This window comes from Ananas comosus, linkage group 16 (assembly GCF_001540865.1).
Source record: "Ananas comosus cultivar F153 linkage group 16, ASM154086v1, whole genome shotgun sequence".
NCBI classification, from domain to species: domain Eukaryota; kingdom Viridiplantae; phylum Streptophyta; class Magnoliopsida; order Poales; family Bromeliaceae; genus Ananas; species Ananas comosus.
Genome location: NC_033636.1, coordinates 4273871 through 4297264, shown reverse-complemented (window position 1 = coordinate 4297264; position 23394 = coordinate 4273871). Strand labels below are relative to the sequence as shown.

The following is a 23394-nucleotide window of genomic DNA, read 5'->3' as shown; positions in this document are numbered from 1 at the left end:
ACTAAAATAAAATTCATTAATTTCAATAAATTCATTTATTTTACAAAAATCCAAGTAAATCATTCAAAGCCCTCGTCACAAACATCTCTCTTTCGCCTCTCTTCATCAACTCTCCTCTCCCTCAACCAAAGCCCTCTCAAAATTCTAGATGTTTATTTCAATTTCCATTCCAATATTGAACCAAATAATTTTAGATAATTTATTATTCCATTTTCCATTCCATCCAATCCAATTTCCATTCTTATTCCTATTCCAATCATGAACCAAACACGCCCTTAATTTATCTTGCATCTAATCCATACAACAGCCACGGGAAAGAAAGATCATATAACCGTCCTGCAATAAATATCTTCCCTATTTTGTCTCTAATATTCTGTTATAAAGAAAATATACATGTTTAACGCTTCTAATTCTGTTATAAAGAAACATACATGTTTAACACTTCTAACCGGGTCTTAAAATCAGAAGAAAAGAAAAGAAAAGAAAAGAAAAGAAAAGATAAACACTTAAGCACATGCAACATGAACCCCCACAATAAAATTCCGGAAACAAAGGGCAATAACATGTTACAAATATCAGCTTCGCAGAAATGCAACAGTGCACACACGAGAACCTTCAACCCCGCCGAACATAATCGTGGGGTAACTACGCACATAATCAAGGTATCGGAAGACCCAAGGCTCACCGCTTGCTTCTTGGTCTGCATCCTTACCACCGTACTTTCTATCATTGAAGTTCTCCACCTCTTGCACCAGCTCCTCTTTTGTGTTATTACAAGATGTTATCACCTGTAAATGTTTTACCATAGCAGTAGGGTGAAACAATGTTGTGAAATGAATACAAGGAGCATCTAGCTTGAAGTTTGGCGAGCAAAAAAATTTTACTCACCAAGACGCCACGAGGGGAAACCAAGTTTGCTACTGATTCCCAATACATTATCCTGAAAAAGGGGATTGCATAAAATGCAAAGTGAACAAGTAGAAACATTTACACTAACATTTCCCGCTCAACTATAAGCAACTGATATAACACAAATTTTATCCACCAGAAAACATTTATTTCTTTTGTTGCACTGGCACTAACTAGTGGTCATACGATGCTATTTATATAGCTTATGTAAATCTTCTCCCTCAGAAAAAAGGAGAGTTTATGTAAATCGATATTCATAATACAACAGCTATAGGAAAGCATTTTCACCACAAAAATATTCACCAATACTCGCAGCATTTTATTGGTCATATTCCTCAATTGATAATCAGGAATAGAAAAGAAAGCTCAAAAGCACCTCAAATTTGTGGTAGAGTATGCAGGAACATCGCGAACATCAGGAACATTCTACAAGCATGCAGAAAAAGAACAAAAAACGAAACCAAATAAGCTAGGAAACACCAGCTTTCTAGTAACCTCACCTTTTTATCGGCCCATCAGGATGTAACCCTATGGCATCCAAAGTCCCTTTGTCCATAACAATCTGGAATTTTCTGTCCAATTTTGTTTCTAGAATATCATCAACCTGGTAGAAACATGCATATACACGTAACTAAGAAAAGGACGTCCAAAGAAAACATAGATGAAATAGTCTGAAAGCAGAAACAACTGTTGCCAGGTATTAAACAGCCATCCAGATTATCATGCATACAGATTCATAAAATTGTGCAAAGTTTTGAATGCAATAGGGAGAACAAGCAAATAACATACAGTACCATCATATTAAGAGTTTAGCTTGTGTTACAGTGTACACTAACTTAAGATTCTATAGAACTTCTGATGCATGAGGGTTTACTCAGCAGAAAGCTGCGCAAGAAATATCTTACCTATGCGTTGAATTGTACTTTTCTTGTTTCACTTGATGACTAAACTTTGTTAAGTGACTCAACTAATTCACAACATCAGCTCCAGCCCATGAGAGCTCGGGGAAGTAGATGTCATTAAAACATAGAATACGAGGTTTCCAAAGTTAGTGTTTAATTGGCTCATATTGGTGACAGAAAGGTGCCTGTCGAACATTCGAAACTTGTTTTCAATTGGATGGTCACATAGCACCACAGGTTAACATTGCAAGTGTCTTCTCACCCATTCAGTCTAATTAACATGTTGATCGGGCAGCCACATAGACTTAACTAACATTGCAAGTATCTTCTCACCTATTTGGTCCAATTAAATATATGTTGATCGGGCAGGCACATAGACCAAACTTACACCAGACTCTCCTGACATAATAGATACGAGGAAGCTGACAACAGACTTGAAGAATTATTTAATGCACATTGTGAGCCATCAATTGACACCAATTGAAGGGATCAAAGTGAAATTGGATTAACAATTACTGGATATAATTTGCTCAAATATAATCGTATTAGCTAGACTTAAGATTATTTCCTTTCTCATTTCACATACAAAGTAAAGAAATTAGTAACCAAAGAAAGCAGGACCACAGTTTATACAATATGCTAAAATGACATTTGAACACTTCAGACCAGTAGGCATCGCAATAGACTATCTCAGCATGCAGCAGTATATGCAGAGAGCCTAGTTTGACATTGTTGCCTTCTCCATCTACTTAAGACTTGTAATCTAGCAAAAAGTTTGTGGATAAGAGTTCGTAAAAGAAATTTTCATCCAAAAAATAAATATGATTGAAATTTTAACAGATATTTTGGAGGACTCTATATACTTTCTCTTCCTCCACTTTTTGAAAATCACTGTCTACCTCTTTTTGAAATGTCTAAATCATAATCCTCCACAAACCTCTCAGCTTGTCTTCAAATTTCTTTCTGGTCCTTGGTGCCATCGGCTTTCAAAGATTTTCATGATTCATATAATTTTATGCAAAAAACAAATCAGGACTTAAAACAAATTCAAGCTTTGCAATTTCAGTAACAACCAACTGGACAGACATTCTAACCAGTCAAACGATGCGGCCACTCCTAATAACCACTTAACATGTTAGATTTACTTACTCTTTTGAACCAATCAAACAAAGAGCCTATTTTTCATTAAGAGATAGATTGTTACTCTCAAACTCATGTCTGTAGACTTAAACTAAAGGAGAATCTCTCACCATCTCCGCCTCTACACTAGTTCACGGTATGATTTGCCACTTCCAATAGTTCCCTTTATCTTGCATCATATTTGGTAGGGAAACTATTTAGTTGCAATATCCTCCAAGACCTAAGCAGAAGCCCAAAAGACACCAAAATTGCAAGGCTGACTATTAAACATATGATGTTATCTTGTTCTATACTTATATCTTGTATAAAACATATTCAGTCCATCGACATGATAACTTTCTCAAACATTGAGGTTATCAACATTTGGTACAAAATCTACATAACTTTTATTACTTTCCGGTGCTAGCAGTTGCATCCGACAATTTGCACAAGTAAACAACATATAAGGCTAGTACATTCGTCCAAATTCAAGAACCATGAATAACCAATTAAAGACCTACAAGATAAATAATCTTGTCCAATACATCGTATGGAATCAGTAAAGATGAAACTAAATTTTGCTGCTGAGGAACAATAAAGATGAAACTAAATTTTGCTGTTGAGGAATACTATAATAGGCTTGGGACAGATTTCCACTTAGCAAACATGTCAAAGGTCTTTTGACAGAAACGAATAGTCATGGTACAGTTGTAATATGCAAATGTCAGTCATTTGGAATATCAGAAACAGAATGAGAGCAAGAAATCATCATAGTGATTTATATACCAAAAGCCCCAAAATCAGAAGGAAAAAAAATGCTCATAATTAGAACTTAATTCTTCAATGACATATCAAGGACCCAAAAAACATGGAAACAACAAGGATGTGCCAGCAATTTTGAAAATGACTTCATTTTTCTAATGACAAACAAAAAACATTTTTAATGATGCACATATCTCTGTCTCGGCTTGTTGGTTATGGTATCGTCAAACATAAGTCAGTGGTTATAGCACAAGGGCAGTGAACTTATTCCAAAATGATATATCAGGCTGCCGGACATTAAGCAAAAAAGGAAACAAGAATTTCCATTATTTTGGTTAGTAAGAAAATTTTACATACCACAAATTTTATATTGGAAAATCCATTACGAACAGCAAGGCTTCGTGCAAGTTCAATAGCTCCTTCGCTATAGTCAGTTCCAGTTAAATCTGAAAATCTGGAACTGAAAACTGTCATTAATCCATTCAACTCAATATTAACAAAAAGCCAAATGTGCAAGAATAAAATGACAAATCTCATTGCATTGCGGGATGAACCATCCTCTCCCTCCTTCCCCCAAGACCATGAGGTGACAATATAGAAAGTCTATTAACAATCTCTCTCTCTCTCTCTCTCTCTCTCTCTCTCTCTCTCAAGACCATGAGGTGACAAGATAGAAAACCTATTAACAAAAGTAAATGAAAACGATGAAATTTCCAATTTGTTAGAAAATGTTTGGATTAGTCTAAAATGCAGTAAAGTGAAGGCACTTTAAAGGTCGATACAACACGCATTGGTTGCAAACATCCAAAATAACGACAACCAAGACCAGTTTCCTGAAAACAAAAGAAATGCTTTTATAGTGGAGAATATAGCTGCTGGCTTGTTCACCGCGAGCAGGTTACTAGTGAAAACAGGGAAAGAAGAAATTCTAAAGATCCTAAAAAGACGAAGGCACCCCTAATATACTGAGTGCAAAATATAAATCCTGTGTGTGTGTGGATGAAATAAAACATGCCTAGTTCGGTAAATTGAGTGCAAAATGTAAATCCTGTGAGTGTGGGGATGAAATAAAACATGCCTAACTCAGTAAATTGTAGCAACTCAAAGAACAAGAGGAATATATTGCATATTAGAATGAATGGCAACTAGATGATCTTCTATGCTACCTTACACTAATTATACTTCCCACTAATCCTTCATTTGAATGCCAACGGAAGACAATAAATACAATTTCATCCTGAAGGCCAATGGCTCGTAGTTTTCTCAGCTAATCTTTTAAAAGATACAACTAGCCAGTGAAAATCGATGACATCATTCAAACATCTTCCTTTGAAGTTTGAAATGCACTAAAATAAAGTCCTACTTTCCAGCGCTGGAAATAATAACTGACTAATTTAATTTCTGGACTACATAGAAGGGAAATGGATATAAGACAATTTACGAATATTTTCAGTAGTAATTATTAAAACATATAGGACAAAAACAATAGGATACAAGTACTATAAAAATTACAAAGATACATACCTAACACAAGTATAATATTTTGATTATATGAAACATTTTCAACTTATCAGGTGGGATGATCAAACAAGTATCCTGTTAAGAAGGCTACAAAAAGGAATTGTTCATAAAAGATATGTCCGAAAGACACGTACAAATCACAATGCAAGAGGAAACAGAGTAAAATGTCATTGATTTGTAAGGTCCCAAAATGTATGCTACTAAATTTGTGCGCTACAATCCAAGTTTGCCCTGCCCTGGACGTGTGGCAAGCAGCCAGCATATTATGTGCCACACAAGGTTTAAAGTGCCGCCCCGTGCCGTACGGCACGGGGCAGTGGCACGGTAGGGGGGCTCTCGGACCCCCCCTCTGTGGTGCGGAACGCAGCGCCATGCCACACGAGATAGAGCGGCACGGCGCAGCGTGCCACGGCACAGTGCCGTGCCGGCAGTGCTAATTTTTTTTTTCTGCTTTTTTTTGCTTTTGTTTTTTTTTTTCTTTTTATTTTGTTCTTTGGGATATCCAAAGCATTCTGGTACTCCATGCAAGGTTTTAATTGCCCGTTGGTACGGGTCGTATCCACCGTGCCGTATCGTGCCAACAAGATACCGGCACGATACAGACCTTGTGCCGATGGCACAACTCAAAACTCTCTATTCTTTAAAATTAGTAAGTAATTTCCTCAATAAAGTTCAAAAGATGTGATAAAAAGACATAATAAATAGTTAGAATATTTTGTTGCTAAAGAAAATAAATATTTCATGCTATTATGTGTCGGCACACAAGAATTTTTTTGACCGGCACGCATCGGCACGGCTCGGCACGCACCGTGCCGTACCGTGCCAGCAAATTTCCGGCACGATCCCATGCCCCGGCACTTAAATCCTTGACTCCATGCCTCTCCCAAAGACATTACAAATCGAAAATATACTTATTAGGTAAGTCAAAAAATTATAATTTAATTTTTTTGTTTATCAATATACAGACAAAAGATTTATCCGAGCCCTCTGCTTCCACCACAGATATCTATTTTTTCTTTACAAATTATTTTATCAAAATTTGTCGCACCGCAAAATTTTTGGCGAACTAAAGGAACAAAATCGAACTCAATAAACAAATTTTGAGCCACATAAAACATAAAATTTTATTTTTGCACTAGAAGATTGAAAATACTAATAAAATTAAAAGCTAAATTAAATCAATTGATACTTAAATTTATTTAATTTATTTGTCATATAATTATTGCTTAATTTTTTTGATAGATCTACTAATTTTTTGAAAAAAATAATTAAAAAAATATTTTTTTCAAATAATTTTTTCAAATAATTTTTAAAATAATTTTTTTGTATTTTATAAAAGAAAGACTATAATATGGTCAAAAAAAAAAAAAGTCTTTGCATTTTAAAAATTCTAACATGTAAAAATTTCTATTCTGCATCAGGTATAATTGTACTTTACATACAAAAAAGCTTACAAATATGTTAATTGATGTGAATAGTAAGCTATACATAGCAAATATTCATAATTATTTGATTAAATCTTTCAAAATAATATTATAAGAACTTATTGGAACCAAAAAAACTGAAATAAGTTCATACCAAAACATGCCAGTAGGAGGTCGTGCGTATCCATCGGCACACAAGCATTCCATGTGTTAACACGGAAGCGTACCGATGCCGTACCATGCCAGGCAGACAGTAGAACGCCGCCGTGCCACGGCACTTTAAACCTTGGTGGCACAACATGCACTCTTCACCCTGCATGGTGCTGAATACTTTTCACCTTTTAATTCTTAAATCATGGGGTAACTTGTTTTAAACGAGAAGTTGTAGCCTCATTTGACTATGCATCACTTGTTTTTCCCCTCAAGTTCTATAGGATCTAATCCACTGGCAAATGCTGCTCTTGTCATTGTTGAATAGTTCGCAAATTCATTTAGAAAATAAAAAAAGAAAAAGCAAACAGAAGGAAAAAAATATAACTACAAAATATGAGTGCAGCCAAAGAAAACTCATGCAGCATTCAATTCTGACAACTTTCACACAACATGCCCAAAATCTAACAGACACGAGGTAAGAACAAGCTGTGAGCCCCTATCTTTGTTGATTTTGTGTCCTAGGCTTCAACACTAATTCTGACAGGCTGATGTCATGTGGAAGCTTTCAGATTATTGGCTGTGCAACAGCCAAACAATTAATAATAGAAATTTTTATGACTATGACAATGAATCAGCCTAATGGAAAAAATATATCTAAATGGCAGTACAAGAAAAGGAAAAAGATAACAAATGATTTTAACATTTTAGTTACATTTGAAGTACAACATGAGGAAAATTAGAATGAAAATTTCCGATTACCCTTGCTTTGCTAGTGCTTGCAAAAGCAAGCCATTCCCAGTTCCAACGTCAAGCACACTCCAGCTTGACAAGTCTTTGATAGTCTCACCAGATTCAGATATGTGATTGCTTTGGGCAGCAGCATTCCCACCTTGGGACAAGTTGAGACATAAGTTTTTAGTCCAAGTTGCAACAGTATCCATGACTTCATTACCAAACCTAAATGGAAAGAACCTGAGTTTAGTTCTTAATTTCACTACACACACAACCTTGTCTATGTATATATACATAACTTAAAGATAAGTCTACAAATACACTGTAGGAATGTCATACATGTGGCGAAAGTAGAGTTATTGTTAGAATATTGTTTAATTAAGCAAGAATATTAATCTCATTTACAGTAAAAAAATGTAACCATTTATAATGAAATATGCAGAGGATACTTAATGAATTTGCAGTATGAAATGCAAGAAGAAATAGAACAAGTGTTGAGAAGCCAAAATTGGAAATAAACCTCCAACTTGAGCCATCATCATAGATCCACAGAAATGAATATAAAGGCCTGAGCTATATTAATTTTCTTATAAACATATTCACTTCAATAACTAGCTAATCACAAGTATCTGATGTGTACATATGAGAATATAAAATAGTTATTGCACCATCTACGGATCGATAAGGACATGGCTGGCTGGCTTCTTGAGGTCTCTTCACTTCACAGTTGCTTCAAAGAATCCAAAAGTCCAAAGTAGAAAAATTAAATGGTTTTAAAGTTTCAGCAGATTCAGAATTTGATTTTCAATTGAACAGTTATTAGTAAAATGAAGAGAAAATATGAGTAAGAAAATAGGAGAATAGAACTTGAGAAAAATTATGAGACCTTGCTTTGGAAGCTGGAATGAAATAACTCCTTTGGACTTACTGCTGTATTATGTATAAATCAATAGTCTCAAGCCTTCTCTAAAGAGTAAAATGATTTAATGTTAGAAAATGAATGTTAATTGAAGAAGTAATTAAATTTAAAAGTGGCAATTTCATCAGTACCCCTACAAAATTCAGAACTTTCGTTGATGCTCTTGTAAAGTTAAAAGTTACCCCTTCAATATACTAAACTATCCTGAATGCCCTTCCCATCTATTACATTCAACAGACATTAACTTCACCACTGTTAAAATGGCGGTCTACCACAAGTCAACATTCAACAAGCAGAATGACAAGTTTACCCCTTCATTCTTCCATCTTCACATTTTTCATATCTTTGTTATAAGCTTTTTACGAAAGTATAAAACACGATTACATAAAACAGAATATGTCGAAAAGTCATAGGTTATCTTTAGGGCCCAAAATTGATTTTTTACCTTATTTTTATTTTTCTGAACTAGGTTAAGAAAAAAAAAAATGACTTGCAAAGAAAATATAGGTCGTTGAAAGAACCTTATATTTTTGGCAATAAAGGAAATGGACTAAACTTTCAAACAAGAATTATACATCAGATAAAAACCTCAAAAATTGAATATTTAATTAAAAAATAGAGTTCATCAGTACTTAAATCAAACATTAATAGTATAATAATAGTGTTAAAGTAATTATCAGTTGTAAATTTGAGGACATTATTAAAAGTGCTATTTGGAAAATAGATACTTAGAATTTGTTCAATTAGTTTTGGGCCTATGATGCGCAGATACTTCAAATTTTATGATGTTCCTGTATTGAACACATCGGATACTAGTACGTGCCCAATACGCGTCCGATATGGGATTGAAATTTTTGACAGTTTTTAATAATAGAAAAAAAATCGGATACGGCTGGGATACAAGGTGGATATGACTAGGTTCTTTATTCATCTAAAATGATCATAACTCAAAATTTTTCAAAAAGCCCACATCCTAACCCATTGGAAATAAGGAAAACAATGAGGAAAATGCCAATCTCTGTTCAATCCATCATTTTTTCTATTTTTTTTGCTCTTGGATAGTGGAAGATGCTCTCTCTCACTCTATATCCACACAGTATTAAGCAATGATTCTGGCCACAAGAGTTTTTTTTTCCTGCTTCTATTAAAATGCTAGCATATTTTCTTCTATTACTATTTTATATAATGGAACCAAACAAAATAGACATATATGATGAGTAACTATTATCTAGTTTATGCAATCAAATATCTATTGTTATTATTTAATCAAGCTGGATAATAGTTGGTAAATATTTTTTCAATTTTTTCTTTCATACGATTGATTATCTTTTTTTGATGAACAAATCTCGAACAATTGTACAAGTAAATGTATATCGGTATATATTTCTTAATATAATCTAGATATTTTGATTGTCCTCAATATGTCATTACAATATTACATATAATTAATATATATTTAAAATAAAATTTTATTCAAGTATCGTATCGAATCCTAGAGTTTTTAGGAATTGTCATATCACCATATCCATATCATGTCGTATCCATATATGTACAACATAGTTTTGGGCGGATTGTCACCCATAAGGGTATTTGTAAAGATTATGTGTATATATGTAGCACACTGAACTTTAGCAAATTACAAGGTTCTAGTGTAAGAATAGTATTTTAAACTATTTTGGAGGTTTTGAGGGTTTTTGGTTGAGTGTCGGCCTATTTCTGGAGCTTATTAGGCACGAGAACTGGTTTCCAACATTAAAATCTATAAACTACAGATTTTAGTGTTGAGTACCGGTACTGGGTTGAGGTACCGGAACCCAATAGTGTTGAAATGAGTAGCTCTCGGGTTTTGCTGAATCGGATTGTAAGTACCGGTACCGGGCCGAGTACCGGTACTGCATTGGACTGGTACCGGAACGCAGTTATAAACCAGAATTTCCAACGTACGGGTTCTGAGGAACTGCACCCATGCTACCGGAACTAAGGAGTACCGGTACTCAATGCTGCAGAGTGTGATTTCGTGCAGTATGCAAATCGTGAGTTGTCGAGGGGCCTAATGGGGATTGTCACAGCATGTATATACCTCTTCACCCCTCATTCACTCAGCCTTCGTGTTGAAGTTAGAGAGAGGAATAGGTAGGTATTTCCTCACCCTCTCTCTTGAATTTTCTACTTCCAAACCCTTTTAGATTGCGTTTTGATCTTTTGTTTCTTCTTCCTCTCCATGGAACTTGCTACTTGGACCTTGAAGGAGGCTTGGGAGTGAGGAAGGAAGCTTGTTTGAGGAATTAACTCCAACCCAAGCTTTGCCTAGCTTAGTTTGGAGCTTTTATTGAGATTAGTAGTCTTCTTACTACCTTTGATTGTGGATTTTGCAAAGATTGTGGAAGAAAAGCTAGTTTTGAAAAAACTAGGATTTATTTTGGGATTTCTTGATTTTTAGCCCTTGGGGTTAAATTAATGAGTGTAGAACTCTCTTTTAAGTTGGATTTGAAGGTTTGTAGCTTTGATTTGGACTTTGGACAAGTTCTTCTTGGTTAAAGATATTTTTCACCTATTTTATGTGTGATTTTTGGTGAATTTCGTGGGAAGTTTGTTAGAACCTTGTAACCCTTTTAGAATTTTTCTTAGGGTGCTAGAAGTCTAGTGGACAACTTTGTTCGAAGAAACGAACGAGTTTCGAAGGGTATCCGGTGGGTTTGACCTCACCGAAATGGGTGAACTCCCTCTATATCTTTTACTTTGCTTTAAGACTTAAACTGATGCATATTCATGCTAGTTATGACATAATAGAATTTTTGAATGCATGATATACACATGTTACATGTAGGGGTTTTATACTCTATATCGTAAAGGGTTATAATGTGGATATGTATACTAAATAGTACATAATGGTGTTTTCCTCTTATGCAACAATAGAAAGCATATTAGAGATGAGTAAATGATGTCTCTTGGACCTTATATGGTTAGTGAAATTAATGGATCAACTTGCATGATAATCAACATACTTGTTATAGACAAGGTAAATACGACATATAGTATAGTAGTGGCAAAATATGAACTGAAACATGTTGTACTTAACTTAGTTGAACAACTAGAATTCAATATTATGACATAGTACTCGACCTCTAGGTCGCTAGTTGACATACTACGTTTTAGACATGACGAACGAGATCCCTATGTTGATGATCACGCTTGCTTGCCATTGTGCTCATTCGCACAAACTTGTGAGGGTCGCTCCCTATAAGTCGGCACTCCAGAGTTGGCCTTTGCGACATCATGCTCGCCGGTGCGAGATTGGACGCCAAAGTGGATTGCCGTGGACGAGCCTCATTCCTAGCGAGAGAATGTTGACTACCACGGGGACATTAGGCATAGCGCAAGCCGGGACTATACCATGTGTAAGTTCTCGTTGATTTGGGTAATGACAATTAAACTTAATGATTGGACATTACTACTAGATAGTGCATGACATTGAACATATGCATTAGTCATTTAATGCTCATTCATGTAATAAAGTAATTTCCATGCATGTTAAATAACATAATAAATTAGAGGCATAATAGTACTAGAACTGTTAATTCTCGCAGATTATTCATGCTATACTATTAGTTATTTTTCTACTGTTGCCTCAGTTGACCTAGTGGTGTAATCCGCTTTTCTCGGCAACTTACCCACTGGGAACTATTGTTTAATAGTTCTCACCCCTATATATTTGTTGTTTTTGTTTTCAAAGCCTTCCACTACGGGAGAGGCTAGGGACCGCAGTAAAGGAGTCGCGTCTAGCTAGAGCCTTTCGGGAGATACCTGCATACGTGGACACCTTTCTTTTGTTTAGCTTCGAGAGGTGTACCTAACCATTATATATAGAGACTACCCTATGATCCTAGTATCTTTTGGTGGTGACATGATGTATATTTTTGGAGACAGTTGTTTTAACTTCTTTTTTTTCCCTTTAGTAAATTTTTGTTTTATGGATTAGTTTTATACTTATGCTCTGATTATCATGCTACTGTTATATTTCTTATTTTATCTATTGAATGTTTTGTAGTTGACACCTTGTGTGCACCAGAGGGGTACCTTGTGTAAACGGCGGGTCTGTGCACGTGCCGGGTTGGTTTCCGCTGGAGCCCGGGCGTGACAATATAGATGGGCATTGATCACATTTTCAACTTTGAAAGGGTAGCGATGAAATTTCAGGCTGTAGGAAGGGTATTTATTAGAATATTTTAATTTATAAAGATAAAGAACCACTCTATGGTCATAACATTATTCATCATGCATATAAAACAACAGGTATCTGAAGGAGCATACTAAGAAGTGATCATTCTAATAGGTTTTGAGTGAAGATCCTATACTTGAAGCTACATAAACAAATGATCATGTAGGCGCAGAACTTCTACAGTAAAGGTATGGATATATATGAATGCTCATGAAAATGTACAAATAAGTACCAAATTTCGCCAGCATGTCCATGCTCATGAAAATTTGCTAGATCCTCTGCATAAGAAGCATCCCAGTAGCTCTGTAAGCCTAGCATTGATGCTTCGACATCATTGGCATCTGTCTCATCCTTATCAGAACTGTTCCAAAAGCATAACATAGCAGAACACATTAAAAAAGATGTAATATGATTGTTATCCAAAATTCTCATAAAATTCTCACTTCCAAGCTTAGAAAATTGAAGAATGAAGCATTTTCAAATGAACTTCCAAAATAAGAGGAAATAACATCAACAAATTGTTAAACATATAAAAAGGAAGAGAAGAGCCAAGATTTCAAAAAGTGATGCATAAACCATTCGTCAACAAAAGAAAATGAAACGAGGTTAAGGGAAACCAAAAGTAGGATTGTATACTTGGTTAGCAATGGAACAGAGCAATACAAAATAGAAAAGTTGTGATTATAATTCGCCTAGTTGATATTGATACAACACAACGAAGTACTAAAGGATCCATAATAGTATTATCCTAGTTTGCGACGTAAGCATTTTGTATTAGGAATCACTCTTATTCGACATGCAGGTGGAGCAAATTTTACCAAATTTGCCAATGTATGTGGGAGTTCTGTTTATTGTCTTTTGCCAATTTTATGGGTCAAAGAGAGCAAAAGAAAGTTTCCTATGTAAATTCTTGTTTACCATAATGTTCCCATAATGAATCATATCTGATACAAAATTTAAAGGGTAAAATGTATAGAGACCCCACTAACTTTAGGTTTTCTTTTGCAAACAGGCGCCTGAACTTTCAATTTCGACCATTAGATCCCCTAAACTTTATCAAATAGTTTAATAGGTTCCTCTCCTCAATTGAAATTATAAATTACACAGCCATTTTGACCACTGTCAAATTTAAATGGTTCTTAGAAACTCGAGATGCATCTAATTACAAAAACTAGAACCATTTTAAAGTGTATCAGCTGACCCGGGTTATGAAATTATTCCAACGAACGTGGTGAGGATTGCAATTTTCCATGATTTCCCATTTTTCACTCAACAATGAAAGGGGATGCGAGATGACTTTGGGTTTTGTTGATATATTACATAATGATTTCATTGAAAAAGACCGATCATTTTGTAATGGGACATACATCACATATCCTGGGTCAAAGACTGGGTTTCTAACAAGCCAATGCTACATCTATTTCATTAGGAATTGATGATCTTTTAACAATACCTTCTAGACCTTTTTGCGAAAAAAAATCTTTTTTGTGCAATTCCAAATATTTTCGGATAACCAATCCCTCTAATCCAGTCTATCTAATGTCTTTTCGCATATAATCCAATAAAGCATCAAAACACACCAAAAGAAAAAAAAACATTTTTCATATGCTAAGATACAAAAAATCGAAGTTAGATTCACCTTATTCTTCAATTCTTATGCTTATCAAAAATGGAAGAGAAAAAATAATTTTTTTTATACTTTGAAGTCTTACAAGATTATCATGTGTATGATATATGATCAAAATGATTGTATAATTATTTAATAACTACGGTTGAGGAGAGAGGCTTATTAAACTATTTGGTAAAGTTTAGGGGATCTGATTGCCGAACATAAAAGTTCAGGAGCCTATTTGCAAAAAAGCTAAAGTTCAAAGGGTCTCCATACATTTTTCCCAAAATTAAATGCCACCAACCGAGGATTAAAGTACCGTGGCACTAGGGCGTGTCGGTACTGGCCCGACACGGTATGGCACCGGCAGGTCCGGCACGCTCCTGTGCCAACATGTGGCACACTTGCGTGTCTATTGGCAGGCACATCATCTTAGTTGCACGCTTTGGCGCAACCTTTTTTTAGTTTTTTAATCTTAATAACATCTTATAATGTTATTTTGAAAGTTTTAAGATAATATTTATGAATTTTGGCAATGTATTAATTTGTCTCATCCTGTTGGCAACAATAGCTTATTACACTTGCTAATTAATACAGTGTTAGGCTTCTTAATATCTATAAGATCTAATATATGACGGTACTAAATTATTTTTTAAAAATTATTTGTAATAAAAGCTGTAAGATTTATCCTTAAAAATTTAACAATAAATTAGACGATAAATAAATTAAGCAAATTTATGATAAAAATTGATTAATTTTGAAAATTCTTTCAATTTTTTCCTATTTTTTCAATATTTTAAAAATTACAAGATAAAAAATTACAAAAAAAAATATTTTTTTATTTTTTATGAAAATTTGGAAGATTCATCTAAATTTTTAGGACTTGCATTCGCAATAAATACTTATGCAACTCAATATCAACATAGATTTGTCTAGGTTCAGGTCTAGCCAGTGTTTAAAAAAGCCCAAGGCGCACCTAGGCGCAAAGGCTTCTTGGAGCCTAGGCGCAAGGCGCAGGCGCGCGCCTAAGAGAGGTCAGGCGCACACTTTCATAAAATTTTGAAATAAGTAAATAATCAAGTAAAATGCTGTTTTTTCAAGTAAAATGCTGTTTTTTAAAATGTTAAAATGCTGTTTTATTTTCAAGTAAAATGCTGTTTTTTAAAAAACTAAAACATAAAATTTCTACTTCAAAAAAAAGCATAGAAAGCACTGCTTTAATAAAAAGAAATAGAAATATACACAAAAAACTAAAAGAGAAACTACAGATAGGCCAAGGGAGAGACAAAAAACCTTGGAAGAAGAGGCGAGCAAGTTGAAGAAGCAAGGAGGAAGTGCCGGAAGCAAGGACAACCGGAAAGGGAGCGCAGGAGAGGGAGAGATGGCCGAGCGGGCGAGCGGACAGGGAGAGGGGGCGAGCGAACAGGAAGAGGGGCGAGCGGACAAGGAGAGGGGAATAGAGAGATAATTGATGATTATTTAGGGTTAGTTTAGGGTATTGGGTTTGTTTTAGATATTTCAACCCGTTAGACAAATAAAATCTGGATCCAAACTCGTTACTATAAATATTGCCTAGGCGCGCCTTGAGGGCGCCTTGCGCCTAGTCCCAGGCGCGCGCCTAGGCTGCCTAGGGGCGCGCCTGAGTCATGGCGCCCGCCTAGAGCTGCTCTAAGCGTTGACCTGTGCGCCTAGAGCCTAGGCGCCTAGGCGCTGCGCCTAGGCGCGCTTTTTTAAACAGTGGGTCTAGCATACGTGAGTCTAGGGTTTCTATTGATAATGCAGAGGATGAAAATTCAACTGTATAAGGAATTGATTCAAAGCCCGTTATGCTTTGAAGATCAAAACAATTATCATGTGTACATGGCACTAATAAAGACCTTGTTCAACTGAGAAATTCTATTAATCAAACATGGAAGTTAAACATAGAGAATGATGGCCAAGAATACGTACTAAAATCAAATCGATACACATTAAATTTGTTGAAAAGTAGTTTACGCTTTCATAATTTGCATCCAATTGATTCAACGCATAATTTCTATTATCAAATATATCTCATACTTCTACCCAAGGATTGCCACGCCACCAGCATAGGGCATGACGGTGTGCCAGCAACATGACACGGCACGTCGGCACACCTCCGTACACATCACATTTTATATGTCAAAACGGTTGGCATTGGTGGCACGTGTTGGCCGTGCCAGATAGTTGGCACAGCAAACCTTGCTTCTATCATACATTGTTGTTACAAAATGAAGTTTAGATTGAGTTCTTGCCAACTAGATGGTGGCTGGAAGCCACTGAGTAATGACGTGTTGGTTGTTTCCTTTCGAAAGTTAAGATTCAAGTGGGACTATGCAAACAGCTAGCAAATGAGTTTAGACATATCAGATACGCATGAAGCTATTTTTGTAGATAGGAGTTTTATATGATATTAATAGTGATAGAATTCATTATACGAGATACGAAGGGATTCCAAAGAATTTTCCACAATTAGAAGAGTTGCAACAATGGAGAAGCAGTGTGAAGACACATTGAATATGGGACTATACATATTCAGCCGATTTTCATTAAATTATAGTAGATTCTATCCACGAATGAATTTCTACGCCACATTGGAGCATTTTCCCTATCCTCTTTTTCCTCCTTTACCTCATTTATCTCCTTTCTAACACTAGCTATCCCTTTTTATGCTAGATCATCAAAACCTTGCAGATATGCAATGAAGGGAAATAACTTTCGATCTATATTTAAATTAGATTAGTACAGTGTTTAAAAAAGCCCAAGGCGCATCTAGGCGCAAAGGCCTGTTGGAGCCTAGGCGCAAGGCGAAAGGCGCAGGCGCGCGCCCGAGAGAGGTCAGGCGCACACTTTCATAAAATTTTGAAATAAGTAAATAATCAAGAAGTTTCTTACCATTCTTTCTACTAATTGTTAAGCAGCATTAAATATACTCTATAAAATCATATTACCACAATAAATATTCTATAGTTATCTAAATAATATAGATAAAAGTAAAGAACAAATTATCTTTTTATCTCAAAATAAAGGACAGCATAAATGTAAGTATTAATTCACAAACATATAGAAAAGTTAGATGTGAAAAGCATATAATCATAAGCACAAGATCATAAAAAAGTAATATGCATAAAGGTTATCAAGTAAAATGCTGTTTTTTCAAGTAAAATGCTGTTTTTTAAAATGTTAAAATGCTGTTTTATTTTCAAGTAAAATGCTGTTTTTTTAAAAAATAAAACAGAAAATTTCTACTTAAAAAAAAAGCATAGAAAGCACTGCTTTAAAAAAAAAAATAGAAATATACACAAAAAACTAAAAGAGAAACTAGAGAGAGGCCAAGGGAGAGACAAAAAACCATAGAAGAAGAGGCGAGCGAGTTGAAGAAGCAAGGAGGAGGTGCCGGAAGCAAGGACAACCGGAGAGGGAGCGCCGGAGAGAGAGAGATGGCCGAGCGGGCGAGCGGAGAGGGAGAGGGGCTGAGCGGAGAGGGAGAGGGAAGAGCGGACAGGGAGAGGGGAATAGGGAAATAATTGATGATTATTTAGGGTTTAGTTTAGGGTATTGGGTTTATTTTAGATATTTCAACCCGTTAGACCAATAAAATCTGGATCCAAACCCGTTACTATAAATATTACCTAGGCGCGCCTTGAGGGCGCCTTACGCCTAGGCCCAGGCGCGCGCCTAGGCTGCCTAGGCGCTAGCCTGAGTCATGGCGCCCGCCTAGAGCTGCTCTAGGCGCTGGCTTGTGCGCCTAGAGCCTAGGCGCCTAGGCGCTGCGCCTAGGCGCGCTTTTTTAAACAGTGGATTAGTAGAAATTAATTCCTATAACGATTTCCTCTGGTGGTTGACTTGAGCAACTCTTACCATATTTGTAGTACTTTGGATTTTTATTATATAAGCAAGTGCAAATAAAAACTGTGGGAGATACTATTATTATTGGACTTAAAGAAGTAAAAGATAATTTGAAATGATTTGTAGTGAAATCAAATGAAAAAAAGGAGATTTGAAATTTTCTACAAGGAACAGAACTTGCATTTTAGCAGAAAATTTACAGTGGCAAAAAAATTATGAAACTTTGCAAAGTTGTCTATACTAACTTTCTAAGACCGGATTTAAAGTTTTGTATTATTCGGTTACTCGAGCAATGAAAACGGAGCTTAACAGCAATCCTTTAGAAATTTTAGTGATTTTCAGTGATTGAAAATTGTCCAAACTAAAAGGTTAAGGTGAATTACTACCAATGAATGTTACTTGAAATTGCCCATCAAATTTGAGCATAAACCAACCTACAGAAGGGCTCCAATTGAGTGTATCAGGTGGAAATTGGACTAAATTGAGAGTATTGGTCACTTGTGGACTTATTAGCATATTGTTACATTTAGCGGAATTCCACTAAAGCACCTGAGAATTCTCTTGAAGTTCCTCTCCATCTCCAACCAGCACGCATAGAGAGAGAGGAAAGAGGAGGAGGAGAGAAGGATTTGGTTTTGGTGCCGTTTGATGAGCCGATCGAAACCGCGCGCATGATTTTTGGTGTTTCGACGCTCAGGTTAGTATTCTAATAATTGTTATTTTCTCGTTTATAGTTTTTGTTGATTCTTGATGGTAGAATCTAGGATGGGAGGTCTTATTGGATTTCGTTGTGAGTTGAAGTTAAATTGAAGTCGAATTTCATGCGAATTGGAACCGTTTTTCACATGCTTTTCGCCGTGAACTTTCAGGCACTGTTGGAATGTTTGTCGACGCCACAAGCAGCAGCAGCAGGGGCTGCTACCACTACAGCCAGCAGCAACAGGGGCTGCTGCTGTGGCTGCGGCTGCGGCTGCAAATAGTAGCAGCAGGAAGCACAGCAGCAGACGCAGTAACGGGCGCGGCAATAGTAAAGGTAGTCGGTTCGCAGCCGCAACACCGTGCTTTTGGAGGCTCCAATCTAGTCCAATTTCGCCTCTAAGTTCGAAATTGAAATTGATTCCAAGGTGAGAATGGTGATAATCTTCTAGTCGCACCTTATTCCGATTGAATTAAAGTGAACTGGAATGAAATTAAGTTATTGATCGAAGCGAACCGAAATTTGGATTTTGATGGATTTTTACTAACTTCTCCATCCTTTTCTCGTATTTGAGTTGTAGGCATCAAACTGAATTCGTGTTGATGTTCTACTAGGGAAGGGGAACTTGTAGACTTGTCCTTACAACTAAATTTCAAGTTAGTAAGTTGAACCGAAAGACGATTTTGAATTTAATTGAAATTGAACTGATTTTGAGCGATTGTGAGAATTGTATTGATTTCGTCGTCCATTTCTTCCAGCCGAGCATTATGTGATCTTCACCGAATTCCTCTACCACTTTTGGTTGTTTTAAAGTTCTTCCTACTGGATGTTGAGGTAACTAAAATCAAGCATTTATTAATCGAATTGCCGAAATTATAGAATTTCGTTCTTGTAATTGCCTTGACAGCACCCTCGCTGATTTTGGTGTTTTCTTAGTGTTTTCCCTACTAGATTTGAGCTGAGGAAAGGCGCATTGGAGGTTGATTGCTTGCCGCTAGTGGATTAGCAATCTGAGGTGGATTCCGTGTCGCCGAAAACGGCAAATTTCCTTCTATGTCTATCTATATACATATGTATATGCATATGATTATATATGTTGGTAGAGTGTGGTAATGGCATAGAATTGAGTAGAAGGAAAAGATAATATGATGTATTCTTGAGGGTACTAACTTAAACTAGACTGTATGAACAATAGGTCAAATTGCTTTTCACAATGAATTCCTCCTCATGTAATAAGGTACATATACTAGTCTAAGCTGAAAGAGGCCATTGACATTACATGCATTATGTTTGATACATGATTCATGATGTGTAACATATGGAAATGACCAGTTTAGTTTCTTGAGATTATCAAGTTTCTTTTGTTGATATACTACATATATGAGGTTATGCCAAAAGGGTTCACTAGACATTGACATGTATTGATTATTGCATTATATATCCTAAAATACTTGTGATAAAGGCCGTGGAAGAGTGCAGCAATAGCAGGCACTATTTTTGAGATATTAGGAGGTATATGAGTATGCCATTGTGATTAGTGAATTGATAGGCTCTATGATCGTGCCGAGGGCACATGGATCAATATTACTGATCTTTTTTATCATTACAATATTGCATAGACCATAGCCTGCAAACCATATTCAGATTGATAGTGATACGTGCTAAAGCGTAGCATTGCATAGACCATAGCCTACAAAACCGTATTCAGATTGACAGTGATACGTGCTATGATACTCGGTAAGGGTCGCTCCCCTCGAGTGCTGCTCTGGATGCTGGCCAACGATAGCAGAGACAGTATCCTAGGTGTTGCCGTTACACCTGCGGGAGTGTGTCCGCGCACTAGGCTGGCACAGGCTTACCAAACCTATAAGTCGGTCGTTGCGATTAGGTACTATTACAGCATTTGTTTATTAGATTAGCATTGAGGCATGCTTTAGTTACCTCCTTTCCTTCCTTTTCACTACATGAATAGAGGCATGATAATTCAGTAATTATATATCTGTTCATATTATGCTCAGTTACTCATTCTGTAGTATACTTCACTGTTCTTTCATTATTCTTGCCTCTAGTAGACCTAGTGGGAAGGTCGTGGTTGTCGTCAATTGTACTCACTGAGAACTGCTGTTTAGTAGTTCTCACGCCCTCTTGTGATTTTTTTTCAGAGACGGCTACACCTTCTATTGATCGAGGTAAGGAATTATTCTTAGATAGTACCTCCTACCAGTGTACTTGAGCGATAGAGGACCACCAGCTAGATGTTTCAGTTTATGCTATATATCAGGACCAGCGATGGCCATGGCCTTTTATTTGTACGTCTATCTTTCTGGTTAGTAGGACTACATAATGTTATACAGTGATGTATAGTAGTTTTGTTTATAATGCTCTGATACATATAGTTCGTTTTTTAGTGACTTTATTATTGCTCTTGTGATTTGGAAAACTTTTAGTTTGTGATCTCTAGAATTGCTTTGCTACTGTTATGTTATGTTAACACGTCTAGACAGGAAAAACTCTGCCTGTTCGGCAGGTCTGTTGACATCCCCGTGGACTTCCGCTGTGGAATCGGGGCGTGACAATATTAAATTTGCAACCTATCCTTGTAGCCCTATGTTAGACTTTTTTATTACTTTTTAGCCCTGTACCACCATAATCAACTAACTTTAAGTACAAAGAAGGGCACAACATAGATGCACAAGAAGTAGATAATAAGCGAGGTTCCAGTTTCATTTATATGGTATTGCAAAATGAATTCCATTCAATTGGCATACCACTAATTAATATCAAAGAATGCTAATAAAATTGAAGCCTAATTGATAGGCCCTATATATATTGGTATCATTTCAGTTTACTATGATCTATATGCACCCGATAACTTAAGAAGCAAAAAAATGGAAATTTTCATGGTAATGCAACAAATTCATTTAGACAAAAACGTCTATTCAACGATATCCAGAAGGCTCATAAGAAGACAAAACATGGAAAGCTCAACACAAGATGATTGTGGATATTCCTCGATATCGAGAAGCAAAAACAACCAGTTGCACCATAAAAGTAGACTGCATGCAACATATCCCTCACTAGTCAATCCAGAGGAAAGTCTAGTTCTGCAATTTACCAGTCATATCCCATTAAACACATACACAAAAAGAATTAGGTGCAACGACAATCACATGCATGCGCTCCTCACATGCAGGCGCGTAATACATGCACACGTGAAAACAGGGCCATCTAAGCACAAGCAAAAGCAGAAGAACAAAATACTCATGGTAAACCTAGTCTTGGTTCTTCAAGGCAACTTTTCCAACTTCATGGAACCTATCAACAGAACAATTACTCGAAATGAGGACCGAAATATCATGAGTGATGTCCAGCAAGTAATCATTCCCTCTTTGCTAAGAACGACAACTTGCATGAAGCACAGTTTAAGTTGTTCCACGAGCACTGTTGTATTATCACAGGCATCACTCCAAATCAAGAAGTTCAGATTTGATCAAAATGTCAATAGTTTAATCACACAATCAAACAGACAGAAAGAACTCAGAAGCATATAGATTTCTGCTTTTAGCAGTTCTAGTAGAGTGTTTGGCAATAGGAAAAGTACGGAGCCTATGCAGGCAGAAGTGAGATCTGAGGCCCAAAAGCTGGAGCCCAAATTGCGAACTTTTGATTCTGGTGCAGAGAGATGCTACCGGAGGAATTTCAATACAATGCTTCTCCTAAAATCATTACTCTTTCTGTCTTTCAGCAGCAAGAAACCAGTCGCCAACAAAAGGGTTTCGCAAGAAAACACAAAAGCGCGGAGCTTCTGGTGCGGAGGGAAGCAGAAAAGCGATTCTGCGTTCCAAAAGCAGAAGCTCACACAGAGAAGCTGCTGGAGGGGAGGGATTTCAGCAAAGTACTTCTCCTAAACGCACTGCTCTAATAACATATAAGGAGTAGAAGAGATAAGGATGATCAAGAAGGGGGTGGGGCAAACCTGTAGTCGGAGATGGCAGCAGGGAAGTTGGCGGCGGCGAGGGCGTCGGCGGCGTCGGCGTGGCGCTGGTCGTCGTCGAGGGTGCTTCCGTACTCGCTCTTGATGGACCAGGAGTCGGCCGCCACCGATCGGTCGTCGTCCGACACCAGATCGCCGGCAGCCGGGGGAGGCGGCGGCCGGGACATGGGGAGCTCCGAGTCCTCCTGCGGCGGAACCCGCATCCCCGCCATGAACGCTAGCTTTGTCGGAGAGGAGGAAGCTGATTGTTTTGGAACCCTAGAGGCAAGACAGAGACGGGACAGAAGCAAGGGTTCTTGAGTCTCGGAAGCAAAGGAGAAGAGGAAGAGACACGGCCCAAATTTTGTGGGGAAGTAGCCCCAAGCAAGTTTCTCTGGGGCCACTCCCGATGGACGCCGCGTGGCATCAAATGCAGGTGCTCGCTGCTCCCTGATTTGAGAGCAGTGGGCAATTTTCCGTGCAGCTAGTGCACAATTTTTGTTCTTTTTTTTTGGCCCAATTTACATAAAAAATTTACTAATTTTAGATTTTTATAAAAGTGGGCTACTTTTTTCGTTTTTATAAATT

The 23394-nt window shown here is 36.8% G+C and overlaps 1 protein-coding gene across 1 annotated transcript; it reads right to left on the bottom strand.

The window, feature by feature from the left end:
* LOC109722412 (protein-lysine N-methyltransferase mettl10) lies at nucleotides 324-23172 on the bottom strand. The gene is made up of 7 exons (XM_020250473.1): nucleotides 22810-23172; nucleotides 12893-13021; nucleotides 7550-7747; nucleotides 4050-4146; nucleotides 1410-1513; nucleotides 889-940; nucleotides 324-788 (listed from the first exon to the last, which is right to left on the bottom strand). Exons 1-7 carry the CDS (start codon nucleotides 23037-23039, stop codon nucleotides 576-578), a joined length of 1023 nt encoding a protein of 340 aa, XP_020106062.1. The 5' UTR covers nucleotides 23040-23172; the 3' UTR covers nucleotides 324-575.